Source organism: Protopterus annectens, chromosome 7.part0, assembly GCF_019279795.1.
Source record: "Protopterus annectens isolate FY-2018-M chromosome 7.part0, PAN1.0, whole genome shotgun sequence".
Classification (NCBI taxonomy): domain Eukaryota; kingdom Metazoa; phylum Chordata; order Ceratodontiformes; family Protopteridae; genus Protopterus; species Protopterus annectens.
Window position 1 is genome coordinate 1705534000 of NC_056739.1, and position 22515 is coordinate 1705556514.

A 22515-nucleotide genomic window follows, 5' to 3' on the forward strand; every position below is an offset into this window, starting at 1 on the left:
CCAGCTTTGGAGGTAGAAGCACCCCATTGCTTGGGCCTTTAAGAACCTTGCGCCTGGGATCTGCCCCTAGGGCATCTGGGTATTCCCCTTTGAGATCTGTCCAACACCGGAAAGGACCAATTTTTTGAAGGCCAGTGTCTACTAAACCTAGGTGGCTGTACTTGTAAAAGATCTTTAATAGTTTGCATAGATTTAGCTTTATAGGTTCATAGGTTTATACTAGGCTATTTGCCCTAAGGCATTTATAAGCCTAGCCCAAAGTTTTGTGGGTTATGCCACCCCTTACGTTAAAAAATACTGTGCACATTAGTTTGTTGTGCCTCTGTCCAGCAGTGACACAGGGATGATTCCCAGGGTAAACCTACGATCTCCCATCCACCGGTCAAGATTTCTCTTGAACAGAGCCAGCGAGGTGCTCTGCCTCACATGGACCGGGATTTTATTCCACAGCATAGGGAGTCTCTGGGTGACAAATCTATCCCTCCAGCATGTCCTATTTATATCCGTGCTAAGGAAGTCACTTGTTCTAGTGGATCTGGTAGATTTGGATTTTTTGAGGTGGAGCATGTCCATTAATTCCGGGTTGGACATGGCCTTGTATGTCAGGCACAGGTCACCTCTCAGCAGGCGGTAGGCGACTGAATAGAGCTGGAGTTTCTTCAGTCTGGCAGCATATGACTGATTCTGGAGTCCCTTTATCCTTTTGGTGAGGAACTCTTGGGGTCTCTCCAATTGCTGCAGATGTCGGGTGAGATACATCCCGAATGGGGCATTGTACTTGATCATTGGTCTAAGTGAAGAGTACAGGGGCACAATGACCTCACTTGATCTGGATGTGAATCCCTTCATGATTCATGATCAGGTGGGCAATGTAGAAGGTCTTTCTAACCACTTTAGCAATGTGAGTGTCAAAAGAAAGGCCACTGTCAACCTGGGTCCCCAGGTCCCTGATTTGCCAACTATATGGTAGCTTGGGGTTACCTTGTTTTTCCCGAAGGGTATGACTATACATTTTTTGGCATTTAACTTCAGGCCATGGCTCTGGCACCAGTTATCAGTTTCCGTGAGACCCCTCTGAAGGATATCTGTGTCCGATGTACTTTCCACTATGGTGCCCAGTTTGCAGTCAATTGCAAACTTTATCAGCCATAGTCCTCCTATGTTTGCCTGTACTTCTGAGAAGTAGATGCCGAACAACAGGGGGCCAAGGACTGAGTCCTGTGGGACACCACTTGTGACCGGCTTGAAGTCTGACATGGCGCCAGCAACTCTAACCCTGTGGGTTCTGTCCTTTAGCCAGTTTGCAACCCATCTTGTGACATATGGGTTTACATTTAAGCTGGTAAGTTTCTCTATAATACCCGAGTGGGGTATTGTGTCGAAAGCTTTTGCAAGGTCAAGGTAAGCTGTATGGACTGCCTTTCCCTCATCAATGGCCTTGGTGACTGTTTCGAAGAAGTCAACCAAGTTCAAAAGGCATGATCTGCCCTTGACAAAGCCAAACTGGGTCGGGTCCAATGTCTGCAAGTCCCCTATATCTTTGTTTATGAGTTCCATTATGATCCTCTCCATAGCTTTGCAGACCAGGCTTGTTAAGCTTATGGGGCGGTAATTACCAGGGTCCGTAGAGGTACCGCCTTTGTGGAGTGGGACCACAGTTGCCGTACGCCACTCCTTGGGCATGTATCCTGTGGTAAGGCTAAGATTAAACAGCTGCCTTATATGCAGGTTTAGTTCCTCGTTGAGTTAGTGTAGCACACAGCCAGGGGACACCATCCGGTCCCATTGATGCTGTGTTTTTAGCTTGAGAGAGCAGCTTTCACCTGCGCATTTGAGATGTCTGGGAGGCTACACTCCGCTGGGATAGTTATCTCTGCCTTAACCCCAAACAAAGTATCATGCTGTAAAGGTGCATCTAGTAATTTAACTTTAACATGATCAGGCAGATTGTTCCTTTAACCAAGCATGCCTCCTAATTACAGAACCCGTAGCTGCGACCCTGCAGGAGGCCTCCAAAGAATCAAAACCACATTGCAAAGTATGTTTTCCAACTTGTTCTGCCGCATACAATAAATCCCGCATTTCCTTGTTTTCTGCACATTCAGAATTTAAACAATATTTTCTGTTTAAGCAATCCCATTACATATTGCAGACACATAAGCATATGAAATTGACAGTTTAATGCCCTTACAGCCAAAGTTGCAGATGTGTAACCCCCCCCCCCCAATCTATCCAGTGCCCTTGAATCTCTGTCAGAGGGGGTTGGGTGTTTTGCCATGGAAGCCTCAACTCCCTTTGGACCCTGTAAAATAGTTTCTGGGTCAGCAGCAGGGTTTTTAAAAAGAAATTTGAGAGTCAGGAACCCTGTAATCTATCAGGCTTGACAGGGGTCAGACTAGACTCAGAAAACACATCTACAATGTCTAACAGGTGGAATGGCTAGAGGCCTGTGCTGAAGTAGTAAAAAAATCCCCGAGCCTCTTTAGATTCTGAAAAAGTTTGGCTCTCCCAGTGCAAATGCTCCCTCATGGTATGCAAGGTTTCCCCAAAGGAGTAGTCCACAGGAGATGCTGAATGTATAGATCCTTCAACATCAGAATTCTCATGGGGGGGGGGGGGGCACAATATCCCTGATCAGAAGAGGAATAAGAAATAGAAACCTGCTCTGAACATTCAGTCAGTGTCTTGCCTAGGCCTCTTAGGAGGGGGATGGGAACCCCTGATCAAGGTAATAAAGTCTTCAGCCATTTTGAGCATCTGTTTTTGGGCATAGAGGCCTGTCCACATGGCTCGAGTTTGTTTCCTTGCTTTAGAAGGTGCTTTAGTCTTTGAAGCTTAAGATGTTTTAATGTAAAGATATTTAGGTCCAAATACACCTTCAGAAGCCGGTACCTGCTCAAGGGCTCCGGACCCATCCGAGGGATTAGCGTCAGAGGCTCCAATCCAGCGGCACGGCCAACTCCACGTGGGAGTTGGTAACGGCCTGCGACTCTAGAGTAGTGGGCGTCAGGGGCTGCGAAAGCACCTCACTGAGAACCGGCGACTGGCTTAGAAGCTTCTCGGTGGTTTTGGGCCTCAGTTTTTCTATATCCTTTTCTTTGCGTTTTTTTGTAAACTGCGGTAGTCGGATGGCTATCAGACGACATTTCAGGATAATTAAACTGGCATCCAAAAAAGTTTTAAAAGCAAAATCGTACAGACGCTTAGTGCGTTAGTTAAATCTAGCACAAAACCGACAACCAGTAACGTTGTGATCAGGGCCTAGGCAAGGAATACAAAGAATGAAAATCCTTACGAGGTCTTTGCTTACCACAAGAAACACAATTATTAATTTTCTGACATCGGTCTGGAGCAAGAAAAAGTTTCCCCAATGGGGTACTTAGCTTTATTGAAGACTTCGGATCCAAAACTCAAACACGAAAATTTCAGGAGTCGGTTGACCGGCACTTGCGAACTGCCTCTGCTTTGGGCACTGCGCAGCAAGAAAGACTGAAGAAAATGGCATCTGCTACTTATTTTATACCTTTAATTTTTCTAAAGTCTATGGTATAGGTAGATAAAAGCACTAACTACAGTTAAACTGTTTTTACTATTTCGGATTGGCTTCACAAGTGGTTGTCAGTAATTCCTGCTGTCTTTGTACTACATTTTGCTATGTTATCCAACACGGCTTTACAATTTCAGACTGACATCAGCTGTAGTTTAAAAATACTAACCTAAAACACATCAAAATCAACTACAGTTTTAGGAATTCAAAGTTGTCCATTCTCCATACACAAACGTTTCACCCAACTCAATGTCAAAGGAGTACTGCATCTAATGAGTATACTGTACTATACGGCTGTGTGCTACACGAGCTAAATGAGGAATAAAACCCGCACATAAGGCAGCTGTTTAATCTCAGCCTTACCACAGGATATGTGCCCAAGGAGTGGCGTACGGCAACTGTGGTCCCACTCCACAAAGGCGGTGCCTCTACGGACCCTGGTAATTACTGCCCCATAAGCTTAACAAGTCCAGTCTGCAAAGCTATGGAGAGGATCATAATGGAGCTCATAAACAAAGATATAGGGGACTTGCAGACATTGGACCCGACCCAGTTTGGCTTAGTCAAGGGCAGATCATGCCTTTTGAACTTGGTCGACTTCTTCGAAACAGTCACCAAGGCCATTGATGAGGCAGTCCATATAGCCTACCTTGACCTTGCAAAGGCTTTCGACACAATACCCCACTCGGGTATTGTAGAAAAACTTACCAGCTTAAATGTAAACCCATATGTCACAAGATGGGTTGCAAACTGGCTTAAGGACAGAACCCACAGGGTTAGAGTTGCTGGCGCTATGTCAGACTCCAAGCCGGTCACAAGTGGTGTCCCACAGGGCTCGGTCCTTGGCCCCTATTGTTCAGCATCTACTTCTCAGAAGTACAGGCCAACATGGGAGGACTTTGGCTGACAAAGTTTGCAGACGACTGCAAACTGGGCGCCATAGTGGAAAGTGCATCGGACATGGATATCCTTCAAAAGGGACTCACGGAAACAGATAGCTGGTGCCAGAGCCATGGCCTGAAGTTAAACGCCAAAAAATGTATAGTCATACCCTTCGGGAAAAACAAGGTAACCCCAAGCTACCATATAGGTGGCAATCCACTAAGCACAGAAGAGGTTATCAGGGACCTGGGGACCCAGGTTGACAGTGGCCTTTCTTTTGACACTCACGTTGCTAAAGTGGTTAGAAAGACCTTCTACATTGCCCACCTGATCATGAAGGGATTCACATCCAGATCTAGTGAGGTCATTGTTCCCCTGTACTCTTCACTTATCAGACCAATGATAGAGTACAATGCCCCATTCGGGATGTATCTCACCCGACATCTGCAGCAATTGGAGAGACCCCAAAAGTTCCTCACCAAAAGGATAAAGGGACTCCAAAATCTGTCATATGCTGCCAGATTGAATTCAGTCGCATACAGTCTGCTCAGAGGTGACATGTGCCTGACATACAAGGCCATGTCCAACCCGGAATTAAATGGACATGCTCCACCTCAAAAAATCCAAATCTACCAAAACCACTAGAGCAAGCGACTTAAACCTTAGCACGGATATAAATAGGACGTGCTGGAGGGATAGATTTATCACTCAGAGACTCCCTATGCTGTGGAATAAAATCCCGGTCCATGTGAGGCAGAGCACCTCGCTGGCTCTGTTCAAGAGAAATCTTGACCTGTGGATGGGAGATTGTAGGTTTACCCCAGGAATCATCTCTGTGTCACTGCTGGACAGAGGCACAACAAACTAATGGGTACAGTATTTTTTTTCATATAAGGGGTAAGCCACAAAACTTTGGGCTAGGCTTACAAATGCCTTAGGGCAGATAGCCTTGTACACACAGCTCACCAATTAACCAATGGCATATCTTTTAGAACAGAGAACTAAGCAGCTGACAAAAAAGCATGGACACTACAAACAAGTCCACAGAGAACACATCCAGCCCAGAACTGAACTGAATTGAGATCTGCGACAGCATCATTAAATATGCCAACCAGGATTCAAAGTGCACTGCTAATATTTCTAAACAGCAAAGAAGTGTCTAGCAATGCAGTATGCATACATTTCTAGTGCTGAACATGCCAACTTAATATCTGTACACTACTGCACCATGAGGGGTTGGGAGGATGGCCTAATGGTTAAGGTGTTTGCCTTACAAACACAAGGTACAGGGTTTGAATCTCACAGGGGATAATTGTCTAGGCTTAAAATGGCTCGCAAGGGCAGTTAGCCTAGTACTAATCTAGGAATCTATGCATACTCTTGCCTTTCAAACAGTAAATATTGCAAGACCACAACACTACAGGCCTCAAAGATGGGATTTTTTTACAATTATGCATACTTACTTGTATGTCCATGCTCCACCAGCAACGGTCTTCATGCAAGATCCGCAATGCCAGATACCCACTGCTTTTCTCTTCATCTTAGTCTGCAAAAGAAAAATTTCAGCAAGTTTGACAGTCTACCAAAATAAGGTACAGCCGTATCAGAATACTTGCATATGAAAGATGTTAAGACGTTTGCAGCATTTATAACAATATGGCTTCTAATCAATTTGTACTCCCAGCATCCTCTTCCTACTCCAGCATCCTCTTCCTGTGATCAAGCCCCCCCAACTCCACGCAAGGCACTGTGTGATCCAGCTATGCCTTCCTGCAATCTCATTCCATCTCCCACTATGCGCAAGGCCAACTCCTTACCAGCAACGATGCTTTACCAGCACCAAACTCCAATACAAGTGTAACACTGCTGGGCTGAATCTTCAATTTTTCTGGCAAAAACCAGGAGATAAAAAAGTGTTACTATTTTTACCTTTATTCATTTAAATATGAGCCGCACCCAGAGACTCAAAAATGTTTATTTCATCATGGTTTGGCATTTCCTGCACTACTCTGGGACTACTTACAGGTTTTTAAACATTTACACATAATTACAGAGTCTGACTGCATGGGGTCTAGCATCTTAGTGATCCAGATTGTTTAGGCTGCCTCTAGGTATCCCACAATGCAGTTTGTCTAAAAAAAAATTAGATCATACAGGCCCCTCTCTTCTATAGCTCCAGTCGCAGCAGTGCATGCATGTAAAATCAATGCAGTATTTCAGTCAGGTTTAACATATTTTGTTCAATGGACTACTTAAAACAGTGCAAATGTCACAGAGCAGACTTTCAAAAGTGCTTTTCACTCCTGGATCTTTTTAGAATGGCTAATTTAGTCTTTTGTGAAGCCTAAATTGTACTAAGATATCTCCCACCCCCCCCTTCACACCCAACTTCAATAGCTGTCAAAGTGCCAAAGGTAATTTGAGCAGTTACCTCCTGTGATTTGACAGCTCACAGCAGGAGACTTGACTCCTGCACTGTTCCTTGTGCTAGCCTTTCTGTATGGCTAGAGGAAGGATGAGGGAGCTGTAACATCACAGCATGGGTGGGTTTTTAGGACGGTCATGGTAATGTCAGTGTGGGAAGGGAACTGGCCAGAAAGCTACCTGTATTCATTGGCCTTGACAGTGAACTGGGGACTGCAGCAAGCTTTTCCAGGCAGGATAAAAGTTTTGAAAGTGAAACTACCACAGTACAGTAATGTACTGTTCTGGTGGAGAAAGAAAGTCTATTGAAAATATTTTAAATGCAGTATTGTTTAGTCAAAGCAGGGACTGTAAATAGGGAGGAAAGGAGACAGAGAATTTGAGCATTTAAAAGAATCCTGTTGTCCTTTTAAGATTCAAGTTTCAGAGAACAGCAAGGACACTTCTTGCAGTTTTCTTGCTTCCGAAAGCATCATCTAACTTCACAGATTTTTTTTTTCTGCATCCCTAATGTCAAATGGCAAATTTATTCCCGGTATCCCATTAATAGAAACTAAGCCCTTGATACCCCAAAGCTGCCAGTCTTGCTCTTACTTTTTAATTCAGAAACATTTTGGAATGGTTTTAAGATCTCTTTGGAAAACAATTTAGCAGTTAAATGTTTTAGAAGTATGGTCTGTGACTGTACAATCTCGTAAACAAACTTGCTCCCAGTAAGGTGTAAACAAAAAGGTATACCCAACAAACCCTGCACAAGGGACAGGGCTCTGTGTCGGATGCTTCAACACTTCCAGTACTCAAGTTTCAGTAACAAAATGACATTACAATCTGTTACCAGCCACATTCTGTAGCATTAATTTGGTTGACCAACAGATCCAAGGATGCCTAACAATCTCTAATTTGCCATTCTAACCAAAATTATGCAGCCTGTTTTCAAAAGCACATGAAACGTCTGTGCACAAATCACTGTACACCTTAGCATTTACTAACATTTTTGTAGAAAAGTTGATTACCAATAAATGGCAGAACACCATGTACCTATTCTGCTCCTCCTATCTTAAATTACTGCTAATTTTTGTTCCAATCTTAAATGCTCCAATGAGGTGAACATACTGAATTGAAAGTTTAAGTACGTATGGTCCTTCCCATAGTGAACTAAGCAGATACAAGAAAGATTAAAACCTTCTCCATATTGAAGGTCTTCCCCTCCACTTAAAATAGTGAGGCACAGTAGGTTAAGTGACTTGCAGGCTTTTGTTCCTAGTTTTCTTGGGCACCAATTCCCAGCTACAGAAAGGGCCTAAACAACTGAATTAAGAACTAAAATCTCTTCCTTAAAACCTCTACTTGTAGGGGAACATGCCATTCCACACCACTGAACTTATATATACCAACTCAGAGATCACTATACCTCGGAGAGAAGGGGAGTATTTCAAGAAATGGCATCTGAGATTCAGTACATACAAAGTCCAATCTTTCGGTCATCCAGTCTACTTTCAGACTTGCTCTAGTGCGCCCTGACATTTCAAATGGTTACCCTATCGAGCACGAGCACTTCGACAGTGAGACAAGTTCAAGTGTGTGTGTCAACAACACAAACTACAGACTGAAAACAAATCCGTAACAAAAGCAAGCATAGCTTTATAGAGGAGACAAATTTGTAAGGTTTGGATATGACAGCGTGCAAATTAAATTAAGCTGCTTTAAAAATCAGGATAGTTATACAGACTACCAACAGACAACCCATGTTGAGATATGAACCACGGAGACGTCACTGTTGTAGATATTTGCTGGAAAGGCCACCACTAGTATGCTCACAGCACTATACTATGTTGTCATACTTGGGGACACAGGAATCAGTGTTTACTATGTTTAGTAAAGGTGGCATTGCTTGGTAGTATTTAATTACTCCAATTAAAACAGCTTGCTAGATACTGGACTTAAATTTGCGTGCAGAAGTCAAATGTTTAAAAGAAACCTCCCAATTCTCTTTTACATAAAGTAAGGGGGAAATCCTTACTGAAACTGCTTCAATAGAAGGCACAGCCAACCTCTCTACAAGCTAAGGCACGCATTTTTTTTTTACTAGTTGAACTTATTCATTCTTGGATAAGACAGTCAAATTCAAAGTTGTCAGGAGCCACAAGTGCAGTCACCCAAAGGGAACATAATACCGAGACAAAGCATGAACAGGGTTCCACTGTCATACACACAATTGCATGTGGCACACACCCAAGGACAATTAGGAGCACCAATTCACTTACAGCACAGTTTGGATAGGGTAGGAAACCTGGATGTAGACTGCAATCAGGGACACAGAACAGACTTGTTTCTTTTAATACAGAAAATTCAAAAATACACAGCCACAGACTTGTCATTTGAACGAGACCCCAATGCTACAATATTCTCTAATATGTAAGAGTGAAAAGGCAGAGTTAGACACGCGAAGCCTTAGCCTGCGAGAGGACACATGCTACCGAAAGGAAAAAACTTGTTTCCTTTGTCAACATTTTTATGGTTTTATTGAAATCAAAAGGTTGGGGAAAAAAGCTCTAAAATGCACCATAAAGGCATCAAGAACTTGCAGCTTCTGAGGGCCTAGTAGCACTCAAGACTCCTGGCTTAAATTAATTACTTCACTGCAGACCTAGCCAGTCTTAACATTCAACTTAAGAGACAGCATGAAAATGTTACACTTTTATGGCAATACAAGTCTATGTGGGACTGAAAATTCATAGGTATATAACAAGGCTTATGACAAAGGCCTTTATAAGCCTAGCCGTGCAAACTAACCCAATTGTGTTCCCATGCATCATAGGCATTAATTAGGAGGGGGTATGTTAGGATGTTTCCAGAGAAGCACTGCTCTACTAGCAGTGTTCGACAGTCAACTGCTTCTAATACAAAGGAAGATAACCCTGAGTAATAAGTGCTGGTTAATGACTGGTTCTCAATGTTTTTTTTATATATGTAAACAGAAGAGAGCAGGATCACTCAATAACAGGGTAAAAGCAAATGAGAAGTTTAAGGTACGACAGATGTAAGAATACTTAAACTTCCTGTGGTCTGGGACTCTGCAGTTTGTATTTGTTTCTGCATAAGCAGTGATCTGCATCTCCACATCATTCAGATACATTACGCAAGATGAAAATAACCTTCTCAACATCCACGCCTCTCAACCATAGAGCAAGAAATCCGGACAAAGCCCCCAAAAGGGTCAAATTTTAAAAATTGCTCTTAAAATTGTAGAACGTTGATAAACAGCCATACTTGACATACTGACTTGCCATACTGACTTGTTAGTTTGATCGAATTAACAGGTTCTGCATTAACACAAATTTTCTGAAGGGTATTAAGCCTGAAACTTAAAAGCTCATTTTTGTCAGACTTCAGTCCATAATATTTATAGCCAACGATTTGCCAGAACACAAAAATGTTAGGAGGAACAGACAAAAATATGAACCGAAATTCTGTGAAAATCTGGGCAGCTGAGAGGTATGCAGACATCCCTGACTACAGACTCAGCAAAACTTTAGCAGTAAGCCCCTAGAATTCATCAGCATTACCTTCATACTACTTACAAAAAACTTTCTTTGCCCTACATCTCCACAACTGCTTCAGCTCTAATTTCCAATAATCCTACTACAAAAATTGTACACTCAAAACTTTTCCCCTCACATTCTAGATCAATCCTCTGAACTGTCTAATATTAGTACAGCATTACGAACCTGACACCTGGACCTGTCAATCATTACAGCCATTACCTTGCAACACCAGCAACAATGTTATCAATGGAAGGCAGTAATCAAGCCAGTTGAGGGGGGGGGGGGGGGTCTCTGCGGTTTCCTACAATTTTCTCTGTACCTGTCTATATTTAACCAAGGAGGGAGTGTACAAGGCCCTTGCAAAAATGTGTCACATGATTTGAGTGACAAGCAGGAGACTTCTCTCACGCTTTATCCTCTCTCGACAGCACTGCCAGCAAGTAGCCCACTATTCTAACCAAGGACAGCAAAGTTGTATTCGGCTCTCTTAACAAAACTACAGGTAATGCAAAACATTCTACCACTACTCCTTAGTTTGTCTTATAACTTCTCCTCAAATGCATTACCAAAACACACATTTATTATTTTACATTTGTTGACCGGGCTAGTCTAACTGGATATATGTCCATTTTCAGTAGAGGCCCAGGAAGAAAAGCTCCAAACATCAGCAGTGACAAAAGAATACAATATAAAGTAATAGTCAAGTGAATTACAGTACATTGGCTAGATTGGTCAGAACAAAAAGTTTAGTAGGTTTGAGCAAAGGTCAAATACAGAGAGAAAAACGTTTCCCGTACTATGAAGGAAATTGTAAATTACCGAATAGGCAGCATAGAATAGTAGAGCAGAGAAGTAGAGAGCAAGAAGGGAAATGAGATCAGTCAGGGTTAGAACATAGACCAAGCCAACAAGTTTTAAGAGGTTCTTTACGATGATTTTTTAAAAAGAAAAGTGGAAGCAAGGGTGGAAAATTCAGTAGAAAGCAGATTCCAGTTTTTACCTACTGTGTTGCAGAAAAAAGTGAGTCCCCAGCTTTGTTTTTTGATTTTAATAGTGGAAACTAGGAGCTTATTAGCAGAGTGTAGTCTTGCAAGATTTTTGTAGGGTGTAATCAGATTGGTGAGGATAGGGGTATTGTTAGGGTGGTATAGGATATTTTGGGTGATAAGAAGTTGCCTGACAAAGTAGCTGGTTCTGCAGTTCTAGCCATCCCAGTTTGACGTTGAGGCAGTGGCGAGTTCTAAAGCAGGTGCCAGTGGCAAATCTGGCTATGTTATTATAACTGGTGGAAAGTTTGGTGAGGTTGTTTTTAGACCGATTGGTATATATAGCAGAAGCATAGAACAGGGTAGAGATAAGGTGGGTCCGGGCAATAGTCGTTCTGGCTGAAGGGGTAAGGAAGGGTTTGATTCTGTAAAGGGTGCCTAGACTTTATTGTAGAATTAATGTGGTCATCATAGCGAAGGTTATCATCAATTGTTACTCCTAGTACACAGGTTGTGTATCCGGGGATATGTTAGTTGTATTGTTAGAGGTTATTGTGAAGTACAGTTAAGGTGATTTAAGAGTTTGAGCAAAGAGCAATAATTTTGTTATTTTGGGGTTCAGGAGGAGGCAGTGTTGCATGAACCAATTTTCAACACTGTTGAATACAGTTTGGGTAAGGGACTGGAGAGAGGCTATGGTCTTAGCTACAGTCATCTACATATTGTATGCAGGTGGCTTGAGGAATTTTGATATGTAGATCATTCATACACGAAGAAAAAAGTAGAGGACCTAAGATGGAGCCAATATTCACTGGAAGTGAAGAGCCAATATTCACAGGAAGTGAAGTAGAAAGATTATTATCCCAAAGTACTGCTTGCTGTCCGTTTTCCAGATAGGACTTAAACCATTACAATGCTTGTGGATCTAGTGATTGGGATTTTAGTATGTCTATAAGTATGTTATGGTTCACCATATCAAAGGCCTTTGAAAGGTCAATAAATAGTGCAGAGAAAAAAAAGTGTTATGAGTTTTGTTTATGGAGTCAAAGGATAGCAGGGCAGTGGTTGTGCTGTGGAATGGCCTGAAGCCGTGTTGGCAGTTGACAAGAAGATTATTTTGGAGAAGGTGGTTAAGTAGTTGTCTGTGAATGCATTTTTCCATTATCTTAGCTATTGGACAGAGTAAGGCAATAGGCCAAACGTTGGAGAGCTCAGTAGATGACCCACCTTTATGTAGAGGGATGATGTAGGATACTTTCCATATGGCAGGGATTTTGCTTTCTAAAACAGTTCTAACAATAAGGATGGAGATGGGATAGGCAATGGCTTTTGCTGCAATTTGCAGATATTCAGCTGGCAGACAGTCTGCATAAGGGGTGCAAAGTTTTAGTTTTTGAAGGAGGTTACAGAGGAGGGATGTAGGTACAGGTTGTATTTGAAATGTAGGAGATGGCGTCTTTAATGGGGCAGTAGTAATAGGCGGTAAAGTATTGGCTAGGGTTTGAATGGCTTCAGTAAAGTAGTTATTAAAAGGCATCGGGAATCTGGTTGGAGTTATTATGGTTGAATCCTGCAGGGGCAGGAGTAGTAGAGTGCCCTGGTTGAAGAAGTTTATGCCGGACCAGAATTTTTGAAGCGTTTGTTGATAGGTTTGCTGGAGGTGACGGTAGGTCTTTTTCATCTAAGAATATCTTTCTTGGTGATATTTCTTAACTGTTTAAAGCAAAGGTGATCTGATGGACATTTGGAGGCTCTCCATTTAGCCCAGATTTTACTTCTGAGGAGGACCTTTTGCCTAGTTTGTTTTGCAAGCCAGAGGGCAATTTTGGTTCTTATTCGGGAAACCGATAGGGTGCGTGGTAATCTAGGATTTGAACAAATTTAGTGTTAAAAGTAGGTCACTGCTTCATCAAGATGAAGATGAGACACTGATGACCAGTCACATGCTTTCAGTTCATTGAGGAAGCTCTGGATTAAAATTTTTTTTTGGAGCGGGAGGTTTTAAAATTAGTAGTTGGGATATGGACTCTGTTTAATAATGTAGGTTAGCATATGGTCACCGATATCATCAGGAAGGGTTCCTGGTTTACAAGTATCAAGGTGGCTGTTAAGGATCCAGTCTAGGATGGTTTCCTTACTGCTTGGCTTATGGATTCTAGTAGGAGTGGTTATGACTTGTGAAAATCCATAAAGATTTATGCGATTAGTAGGATTAGGGGAACTACAGGTAATCCAGTCTATATTAAAGTCACCCAAGTACAAAAGTTTCCTGAGGTAGGTGGGTAGAGAGGTAACTAAGTTTGAGAGTATTGGTATTATTTCCACGGGGGGAGATCTGTGCAAATTAGATAGATTTGGAGTTGTTGATTTGAAGTTTGGCAGTAAGGGTTTCTGAATTGGTATCAGATGGTAGGAGCAGCACATTAAAGGGCGAGTTTAGATTTGTACAAAATGGCTATACCTCCACCCTTTTTGGTTTTACGGTCACATCTCAGGATATTATATACATGAGGGGTAATTTCCTGGCCCAGAGTTGAGGGCTTTAGCCATGTCTCTAATACAGAGAATATCAAATGAGTGGACATCTCAGAGTGCATGTAGGTGGGTAATTTTATTGTTTATGCTACGAATTAGCTATCAGGAGGGAGTTAGGCGGTTTAGTTAAGGTAGAGATAACAGGCAATGTTAGGTTGTGTAGGTTATTGGGATCATCAGTATTGGGGCCAGGGCTTGGATGAATATCTCCATCTAATAGGGGGTGTTGAGGATATTGTACAAATTTAAGTGTTTTTTTGGTAAATAAGTAACATGGGTAGCTCTATGATATTTTGGTAATATAGAGGTGGAGGTTGTTATTGTGGTTGAGGGAGTGGATGGAAGAAGATGGTAGAGTTTGCTGGTAGTGATGGCTTTGTTCAGGAAGAGAAAATGTTCAAAGAAAGTGTGCATGGTATTGTAAGAAGGTAGAGTAAAGAGGGGGTGGGTGGAAATTGGGGGTAGGGGAGCGGAGTGAGCCCACAGGGCGAATGGAGCGGGGCAGACCCAAAGGAAGGTAATAGCAGGGAGAAAATCAGTATAGTAAAAAAAGATCAAGGGAAGGCAAGTAAAAAGGCCATGGTTGTGAATGTAAGGAAAGGAAAATTTGAGAGGCAATAGGGAAAGTAAGGGCTAGTATAGGACTAGAGAGGAGGAAGATGGCTAGATACTCTATGAACACCTCCAGGACTGCATGGATCAGGCAATCCCAAATAAAACCAAGACTCTTTCCACAAAGGGCAAACGTCCAGTCTGGTGGACCCCAACTATTAACAAACTTTACAATAAGAGGAGAAAGCTATTACATGATAGAACAAAATCCATAAAGGGAAGTCACCCCTGATCATTATTAGTAAAAAAAAAAATACTAGCACTCAAAATCAACTAAGGCCAATTTTGAGAGAAAAAATGCCATGAATTCAAAGGACAATCATAAGACCTTTTCAGTTAGGAACCTGGGTGGAAACTCCCAGATATGCTCAGAATTAGTCCAAAATGATACAAAAATCACTGAACCCACAGACATTGCCAACATACTGGCAGACAGGTTCAGTGCAAACTTCACCCCCCTCTCCCCCCCTAAAGGAGAGAACTATCCCAGCGGAGTGTAGCCTCCCAGACATCTCAAATGCGCAGGTGAAAGCTGCTCTCTCTAACACAGCATCAATGGGACCGGACGGTGTCCTCAGCTGTGTGCTACACGAGCTAAATGAGGAATTAAACCAGCACACAAGGCAGCTGTTTAATCTCAGCCTTACCACAGGATATGTGCCCAAGGAGTGGCATACAGCAACTGTGGTCCCACTCCACAAAGGCGGTGCCTCTACAGACCCTGGTAATTACCGCCCCATATGCTTAACAAGTCTAGTCTGCAAAGCTATGGAGAGGATCATAATGGAGCTCATAAACAAAGATATAGGGGACTTGCAGATATTGGTCCCGACCCAGTTTGGCTTAGTCAAGGGCAGATCATGCCTTTTGAACTTGGTCGACTTCTTCGAAACAGTCACCAAGGCCATTGATGAGGGAAAGGTAGTCCATATAGCCTACCTTGACCTTGCAAAGGCTTTCGACAATACCCTACTCTGGTATTGTAGAAAAACTTACCAGCTTAAATGTAAACCCATATGTCAGAAGATGGGTTGCAAACTGGCTTAAGGACAGAACCCACAGGGTTAGAGTTGCTGGCGCTATGTCAGACTCCAAGCCGGTCACAAGTGGTGTCCCACAGGGCTCGGTCCTTGGCCCCCTATTGTTCAGCATCTACTTCTCAGAAGTACAGGCCAACATGGGAGGACTTTGGCTGACAAGTTTGCAGACGACTGCAAACTGGACGCCATAGTGGAAAGTGCATCGGACACTGATATCCTTCAGAAGGGACTCACAGAAACAGATAGCTGGTGCCAGAGCCATGGCCTGAAGTTGAACGCCCAAAAATTTATAGTCATACCCTTCGGGAAAAACAAGGTAACCCCAAGCTACCATATAGGTGGCAATCCACTAAGCACAGAAGAGGTTATCAGGGACCTGGGGACCCAGGTTGACAGTGGCCTTTCTTTTGACAGTGGTTAGAAAGACCTTCTTCATTGCCCACCTGATCATGAAGGGATCCACATCCAGATCTAGTAAGGTCATTGTTCCCCTGTACTCTTCACTTATCAGACCAATGATAGAGTACAATGCCCCATTCGGGATGCATCTCACCAGACATCTGCAGCAATTGGAGAGACCCCAAAAGTTCCTCACCAAAAGGATAAAGGGACTCCAAAATCTGTCATATGCTGCCAGATTGAAGAAACTCCAGCTCTATTCAGTCGCATACCATCTGCTCAGAGGTGATATGTGCCTGACATACAAGGCCATGTCCAACCCGGAATTAATGGACATGCTCCACCTCAAAAAATCAAAATCCACCAAAACCACTAGAGCAAGCGACTTAAAACCTTAGCACGGATATAAATAGGACGTGCTGGAGGGATAGATTTATCACTCAGAGACTCCCTATGCTGTGGAATAAAATCCCGGTCCATGTGAGGCAGAGCACCTCGCTGGCTCTGTTCAAGAGAAATCTTGACCTGTGGATGGGAGATCGTAGGTTTACCCCGGGAATCATCTCTGTGTCACTGCTGGACAGAGGCACAACAAACTAATGGGCACAGTATTTTTTCATATAAGGGGTGGCGTAAGCCACAAAACTTTGGGCTAGGCTTATAAATGCCTTAGGGCAGATAGCCTAGTATAAACCTATGAACTAGGGTAAAAAAAAAAAAAAAAGACTGTAGTAAGTGGAAAGTAATTGATAAGTAGAGAAGTGAAATTAGAAGTGGATGAGGACAGCCATCTAGTGGTCAAAATCTGTAATTATATTACACTGTGGAGTTAGAAAATACTGGAAAGGCTGCGATGACTTGGAGAAAGAGGAAACGAAGCACAAGAAAAGCAAGTGGGGGGTATGACTGCTGGCAGATACGACAGTGTAAATTGTAGTCATAGCAAGTATCACAACATTAACATATACATATAGAAGATTTATTTTTGACATAAGTTTAACTTGGCTTTCAATCCAGGGGGGGTACTTTGGTTACCCAGGTGAGGAGATACACACGCAGGGTTAGGTAGGTGAATAAAGTTGGTCTTTGGAGTCCAGCAGGGCACAGCCAGAAGTGGAAAAAAAAAATATGTAAAAGAAGTATGCACAAACTGGAGAAAAAAATAAAAAGAAGAAAGTTATAATGGATACTAGTTTGGAGGGTGGCCTAATGGTTAAGATGTTTGCCTTACAAACATAAGGTTTGAGTCTCAAGTGATAATTGGCTAGGCTTAAAATGGCTCGCAAGGGCAGTTAGCCTAGTATGAAAACCTATAACAGGAGAGAAGTTGTCAGTAAAATTAACAGAAACATGAACTTGTTCAATAACAAGTGTCAGCAACAGGTGTAGTGACATCTAAAACTAGGCATAAGCACTTGAATATTCCCCTTATTGTGTTTTAATTCTATAGAACTAGATAACAGTAGCTATACATAAACAATGAAACTAGGACAAAACAATTTAAAAGAAAATAAGCTAGAATAAAAATGCAGCAGTTAGTTAAAAACATTGCAGCCAGTGTTCAATGAACAGTAAAAGCATTCAACTCTATTTCAGCAGCTAGAAACATTATAGCCAGAGTTCAGTGAACAGTAAACAACATTTAGCTCCATTACAGCATCAGGCAAAATTCCATCAAGAAATTACGCACAAAACAGAACATATGCCTGTGCCCCATTAGAATATACACATCACAAAAGATTTATAATCTTGTATCTAAAAGTGCATGAGATACAGGACTACTTCACAGCGAGTATAAAAGAAATTGATAGGTATCTATAAACTTATAGTTTAGAGTCGGGTTTGTAGCAGAGACCAATAGGTTATTTATTTTATTTTCAACAGGGTAGCAATCCTGCAACTAAACTTGATACTAAAAATTACACCGGAATACCAAACACACCAAACACGATGCTGCTATTTGTAATTGCAAGGGTAACTGTAAAACCTCAGCAAGGTTATAAATTCCTTTTCTTTTAACAGAGGCAGTCCTGCAATTACAATGAGACTAAAAAGCTGCACCGGAGTACTATTGCATGCTCCTGCTGTTTGCAAGCAAAAAGCGACTGTAAAACCTCAGCAAGGTCACATATTTATTTCTTTAACTGATTGAGAGAGACTAAAAAGTGCTCTGGAGTATTATAACACTACTGCCGCTTGTGTGACCAAAGGTGACTATAGAACCACAGCAAAATCATATAATTCCCTCTAACAGCAAGACAATCCTGCAACTGAATTAAGACTAAAGGCTGCACCAGAGTATTAACACATACGCTACTGCCGTTTGAAAATGCGAGGGTGATTATAAGACTTCAGCAAGGCTAGGTTGGAAGACAACACATGCTGGTGGATACAGTAGATTCTGATCCAGTTACTTGGCACCTTTTGTATGGTACATCGTGCGGAGGAGCAAGAGTAGTTGTCCGCCGACTAGTCATGCAAGCATTGATAACAGTGGATAACAATCTATGATAGCAGAAGAATAAGCAAATAATTAAAAAAAAAAAAAAAAAAAAACTAAACTAGACTGGTATAAACAAACTTTGTTTGGATGACCTAAATACAGTCTATGGAGTCCAGATAAACAAGCGACACAAGAACCAAGCAGTTGGAAGCGCTGACCAGGTTCCTGGCTTAGCACTGAAACAGTTAAGGAGCCGCGGTGAGCACACCAGATAGGTAATTTACCAAATACGTATATGGCTGGATTCTACGCATTACAGTTAAATATCAAGTACGTATATGGCTACATTCTACTCATTACAGTTAAATACCAATTTAGAAGTCAGGGAACGCTCAGCAGCCACATTAAAGATGGCACCTCCAGGGAGCTAGTTCCATACAATAGGTTTGGAGCAGATGTAGTAAGGTGGGGGGGGGGGGTAGAGTGGGGAAGAGCAGATGCAGACAGGAAGACTAGGGTAGGGAGGAGTGCAGGAAAGGAGGCGATTACAAGGCTCCAATAGGTTGGAATTGAGGAGGCAGAGGGGAGAAGGGAGGAGACAGAAGATCAGAACAGCTTTTAAAGAAACGAGAGGTCAGTGGGGAGAAGGGAGGTAGAGAAGAGTAAACTAAATAAAAGATGAAGGAGGAGATCAGTATATACTAGGCACAGAAACAGGGATTAGTACCCTGTGGATTGGACAGGGAGAGAGAACTGTAAGGGTGTATATAGAAAGAAGGGTGGGAGATAAATAGCAAGTGCAGGCTAGGTAGAGTATCAGGTTGAGACCCAAAGGAATGACCCCTATGAATATGTACCCCATGTATTTTAGCAATGTACATCACCCACTGTTACAAGTAGTTAGTTAATGGATGTGCTTTGCCTTACAACTGAGGTTTTTTTTCTGAGCATCCACTGAAAATTGGCACTGCTCAGTTCAAGTTCGCAGGTTACTATGAAACTCGCATCTATCCAAGTAACCCTAAGATGATCTATGAAAATTCATTTAGAACTTATTCATCAAATGAAAAGGCAAACATATCAGGTGACACCCATACAGGAATACTCGAGTTAGTGAGCAAGAAATCAAACATTATAGCCAGAATCAAAGTCAAAGCCAAGTAGAAAGAGTTGTGCTCTCCAGAATGCAACTCGTTAAACTCTTCAGAATATTATTTAATCTGCTTTGTGAACCAAATGACGTGCAATTTCAAACAGCAGCCTTATGAAACAAACCACCGATGCATCAGTAAACAAGCTTATACCCTTACCGCATAATACTCGCAGCAAAATTTAAAATACATAATGTAAGGTCTATACACCTGCAGTATTAATATAATATTCTTGAGTGCCAAACTTACCTTGCCACAAAAAGAGCAGGTATATTTAGCATGCTGGCTAATTTCAATTTTCTTGACCATTTTCCTGAGGGAAGCACCATAACGGGTACCATATTTTCCAACAATTCCAACCTTCTTTGTACGTTTGGCCTGTAGAACAGAGAACATATGCAAAAAATGAGAGGTTTTTACTTAAGGAACACACACACTTGCTTGGGTGGCAAAGTTCCCTCAGTATTCTATGACCATACTGGAAGTCAATACCCTTCAGAGGTAATGCTTCAACACAGAAGCATTACTCACTCATGCACCATAACAAAAATTGAGCTTAAATCAAAGTTAATCTTAGAATTGTCCTGAAGAGATTTTGACAAATACCTCAAACTGAAACTTCTGGACCGACTAATGCAAACTAAATACATGTGATGACAAACATGGTAACCTTGTCGCTTTAGTCAACAGTGTGCCATCTGCTCAGCAAATATACCGCTTAACTAAACTCCCCTCAAAATACAAGTGCAGAAACTGTTCATTTAGTCTTTGACCTTATGAAAGAAAGGTGTTATGCTTAACTCTTGCACTGCCCCATCACATTTTTTTCCTCACTCTAACCTGCTCCATCACCCTCTGGTGCTGTACATATTACTTTTGTCAACTAAGATGCGCAAACATTCCTTAAACACTTATCCTGCCTGGAGTTTGCTCAGATTCAATTTATTTGCAGCCTAGACAAACAACCACAAAATCACCTTCTATAGGGCTGCATTAGCTGTGCACCACTCCTACTGTACACGCAATATTTTAAGGAATCTTAAGTTAGAAAATACAGGCACATCCACCTGTCGCATAACTTTGATGCACTGCACCAGGGAATACCAAAATACACTAAGCCACTCACCAAAGAAATAACAGAATTAAAACATCCACGGCTTCTACCCTTACTCACCTGATGAGAATAAACTACTTCAGGGAGACGAAAAATCTATTCACTAGCACTAATCACTACCCGTTTCACCTTCAAGTGTATGAAAATAAAAACAATCATTTGCTACATTTTTCTCAACCAGACATAATAATCTGCTGCAGAAAAAGTGCACTGTAAACTCAGAAGGCTACATACCACAAGCATAATGCTGCACCATCAAATCAACACCACATTTAATGCAGACAGAAGCTCATTTCATCAAGCAAAATTAACAAGAATTACCACAATCACTTACAACAGATCACTGGTTATGATGGAATGCTCCACATCAATGGCTCAACTATACAATTTAAGCAACCCACTGAAAGCTAACATTTTCTTCCCCTGAAAGAACTCGCATATACAAACCATTAGTATAAATTGTCAAACATTTTCATCAACATGACATCAGTCCTTTTAACAGGTCTTTGAACTTTAACAAATCTCTACAAAAATAGTACTGACAACACTTGTGCTGCAAACTTTACAACTCAGTTAGGACTTTATACAGAATAGCCTGCTTCTAGATGCCACACCCTTTTAAGTGTTGATAAATGTATTTCACACAGAAATTAGGTTATGCAAGTCAAAACGGCACCATTGATGCACGGGTACAGCACACAGTATTATAACAGCATCGACAAATAACTTTAAGTGCTCGAGAAATGGAGTCCAAGAAACTAAAACCTACAAAAGCCCTAGATCAATTCACTTTCGAAATAAGAGTCAAGAGAATTTTCTCAAGTCTCTTAATCATGTTTATTGTAATCCCCCCACTCGCCAATTTTGCTAAGGACAAAAATCAAAACTCCTGAGATTGAAATACCTCCCAACTGTCCTTGAATTTTAAGTCGTTGGCTGACTGGCAGGTCATTTGCCAATGGCAAGTGCATTATAACTTTCCGGGAGGGGTTTGTGCTGTTCTGTGGTGACTTGCCATACAAGGCAGCAGAGTACTTGCTAATAATAGCAGGGTCCACACCAAGGTTGCCAGACGTCCCTATTTGAACGGGACTGTCCCAGAATCAGCAGCCCAATCCAAGTCCCGCACTGCCAGTCAAAATCCCACCAAAACAGCATCTGCTTTGCGATTTAAGACTGGCCCACATGCCGGCATACAAGCAAACCATAAATTGCAACTCAGAGCCACTTCTGTTCAATGCAGAACAGCGAGCTGTTCTGCACTGAAAAGAAGAAGCTCCGCTGTGCGAATTTTTGATTGGCTTGTATACCTGCATATGCATATGAGCCAATCCAAAGAAAAATCGCAAAGTGGAGCAACTTCTGCTTAATGCAGATCTGCCTGTTCTGCATAAACAAAAGACCTTTTCTTACTTTTTTGGTCTTCACTTAGCATGAAAGACCTTTTTTGTCCCTACCTGGCCCTTCAGAAATCTGGCATCCCTGGTCCACACACAAGAATCTCCCTACAACAAACTAATTACAGGGAAGTTCTCGAGTATGGACCTTGCTATAATAAGGTTTTTCTACTTCTAAAACTTTGTGGTACATTCCATGCATTACAACTACATTCCATGCATTACAACTATTTTAAAACTTAACTAAGAAAAGAACAATGCCAGTCAAACAGCTACAAGTCAATGCATTCTGAAGCAAGTTCATGAAGCTGCACCCCACCCTGATCTGGAAGGAAAAAGTGCAAGGCAGAGAACGGGAGGGGGGGGGTGTAACAGGGCACCTCAAAGGAATGCTAAACAATTCTCTAACATATCGTCAGCCAAGGATTAGGGCAACATAT

At 41.9% G+C, this 22515-nt stretch overlaps 1 protein-coding gene across 1 annotated transcript in view; it reads right to left on the reverse strand.

Annotated features, from left to right (window-relative positions):
- The window catches only part of RPL37A (ribosomal protein L37a), a 41265-nt gene that overhangs the window by 11043 nt on the left and 7707 nt on the right, over positions 1–22515 (reverse strand). Inside the window, exons 2-3 of the mRNA XM_044078226.1 lie at positions 19814–19942; positions 5893–5975 (exon numbers count right to left, since the gene is read on the reverse strand). Coding sequence (XP_043934161.1) covers positions 5893–5975; positions 19814–19942 — 212 coding nt within the window. The remainder of the gene's footprint in view (positions 1–5892; positions 5976–19813; positions 19943–22515) is intronic.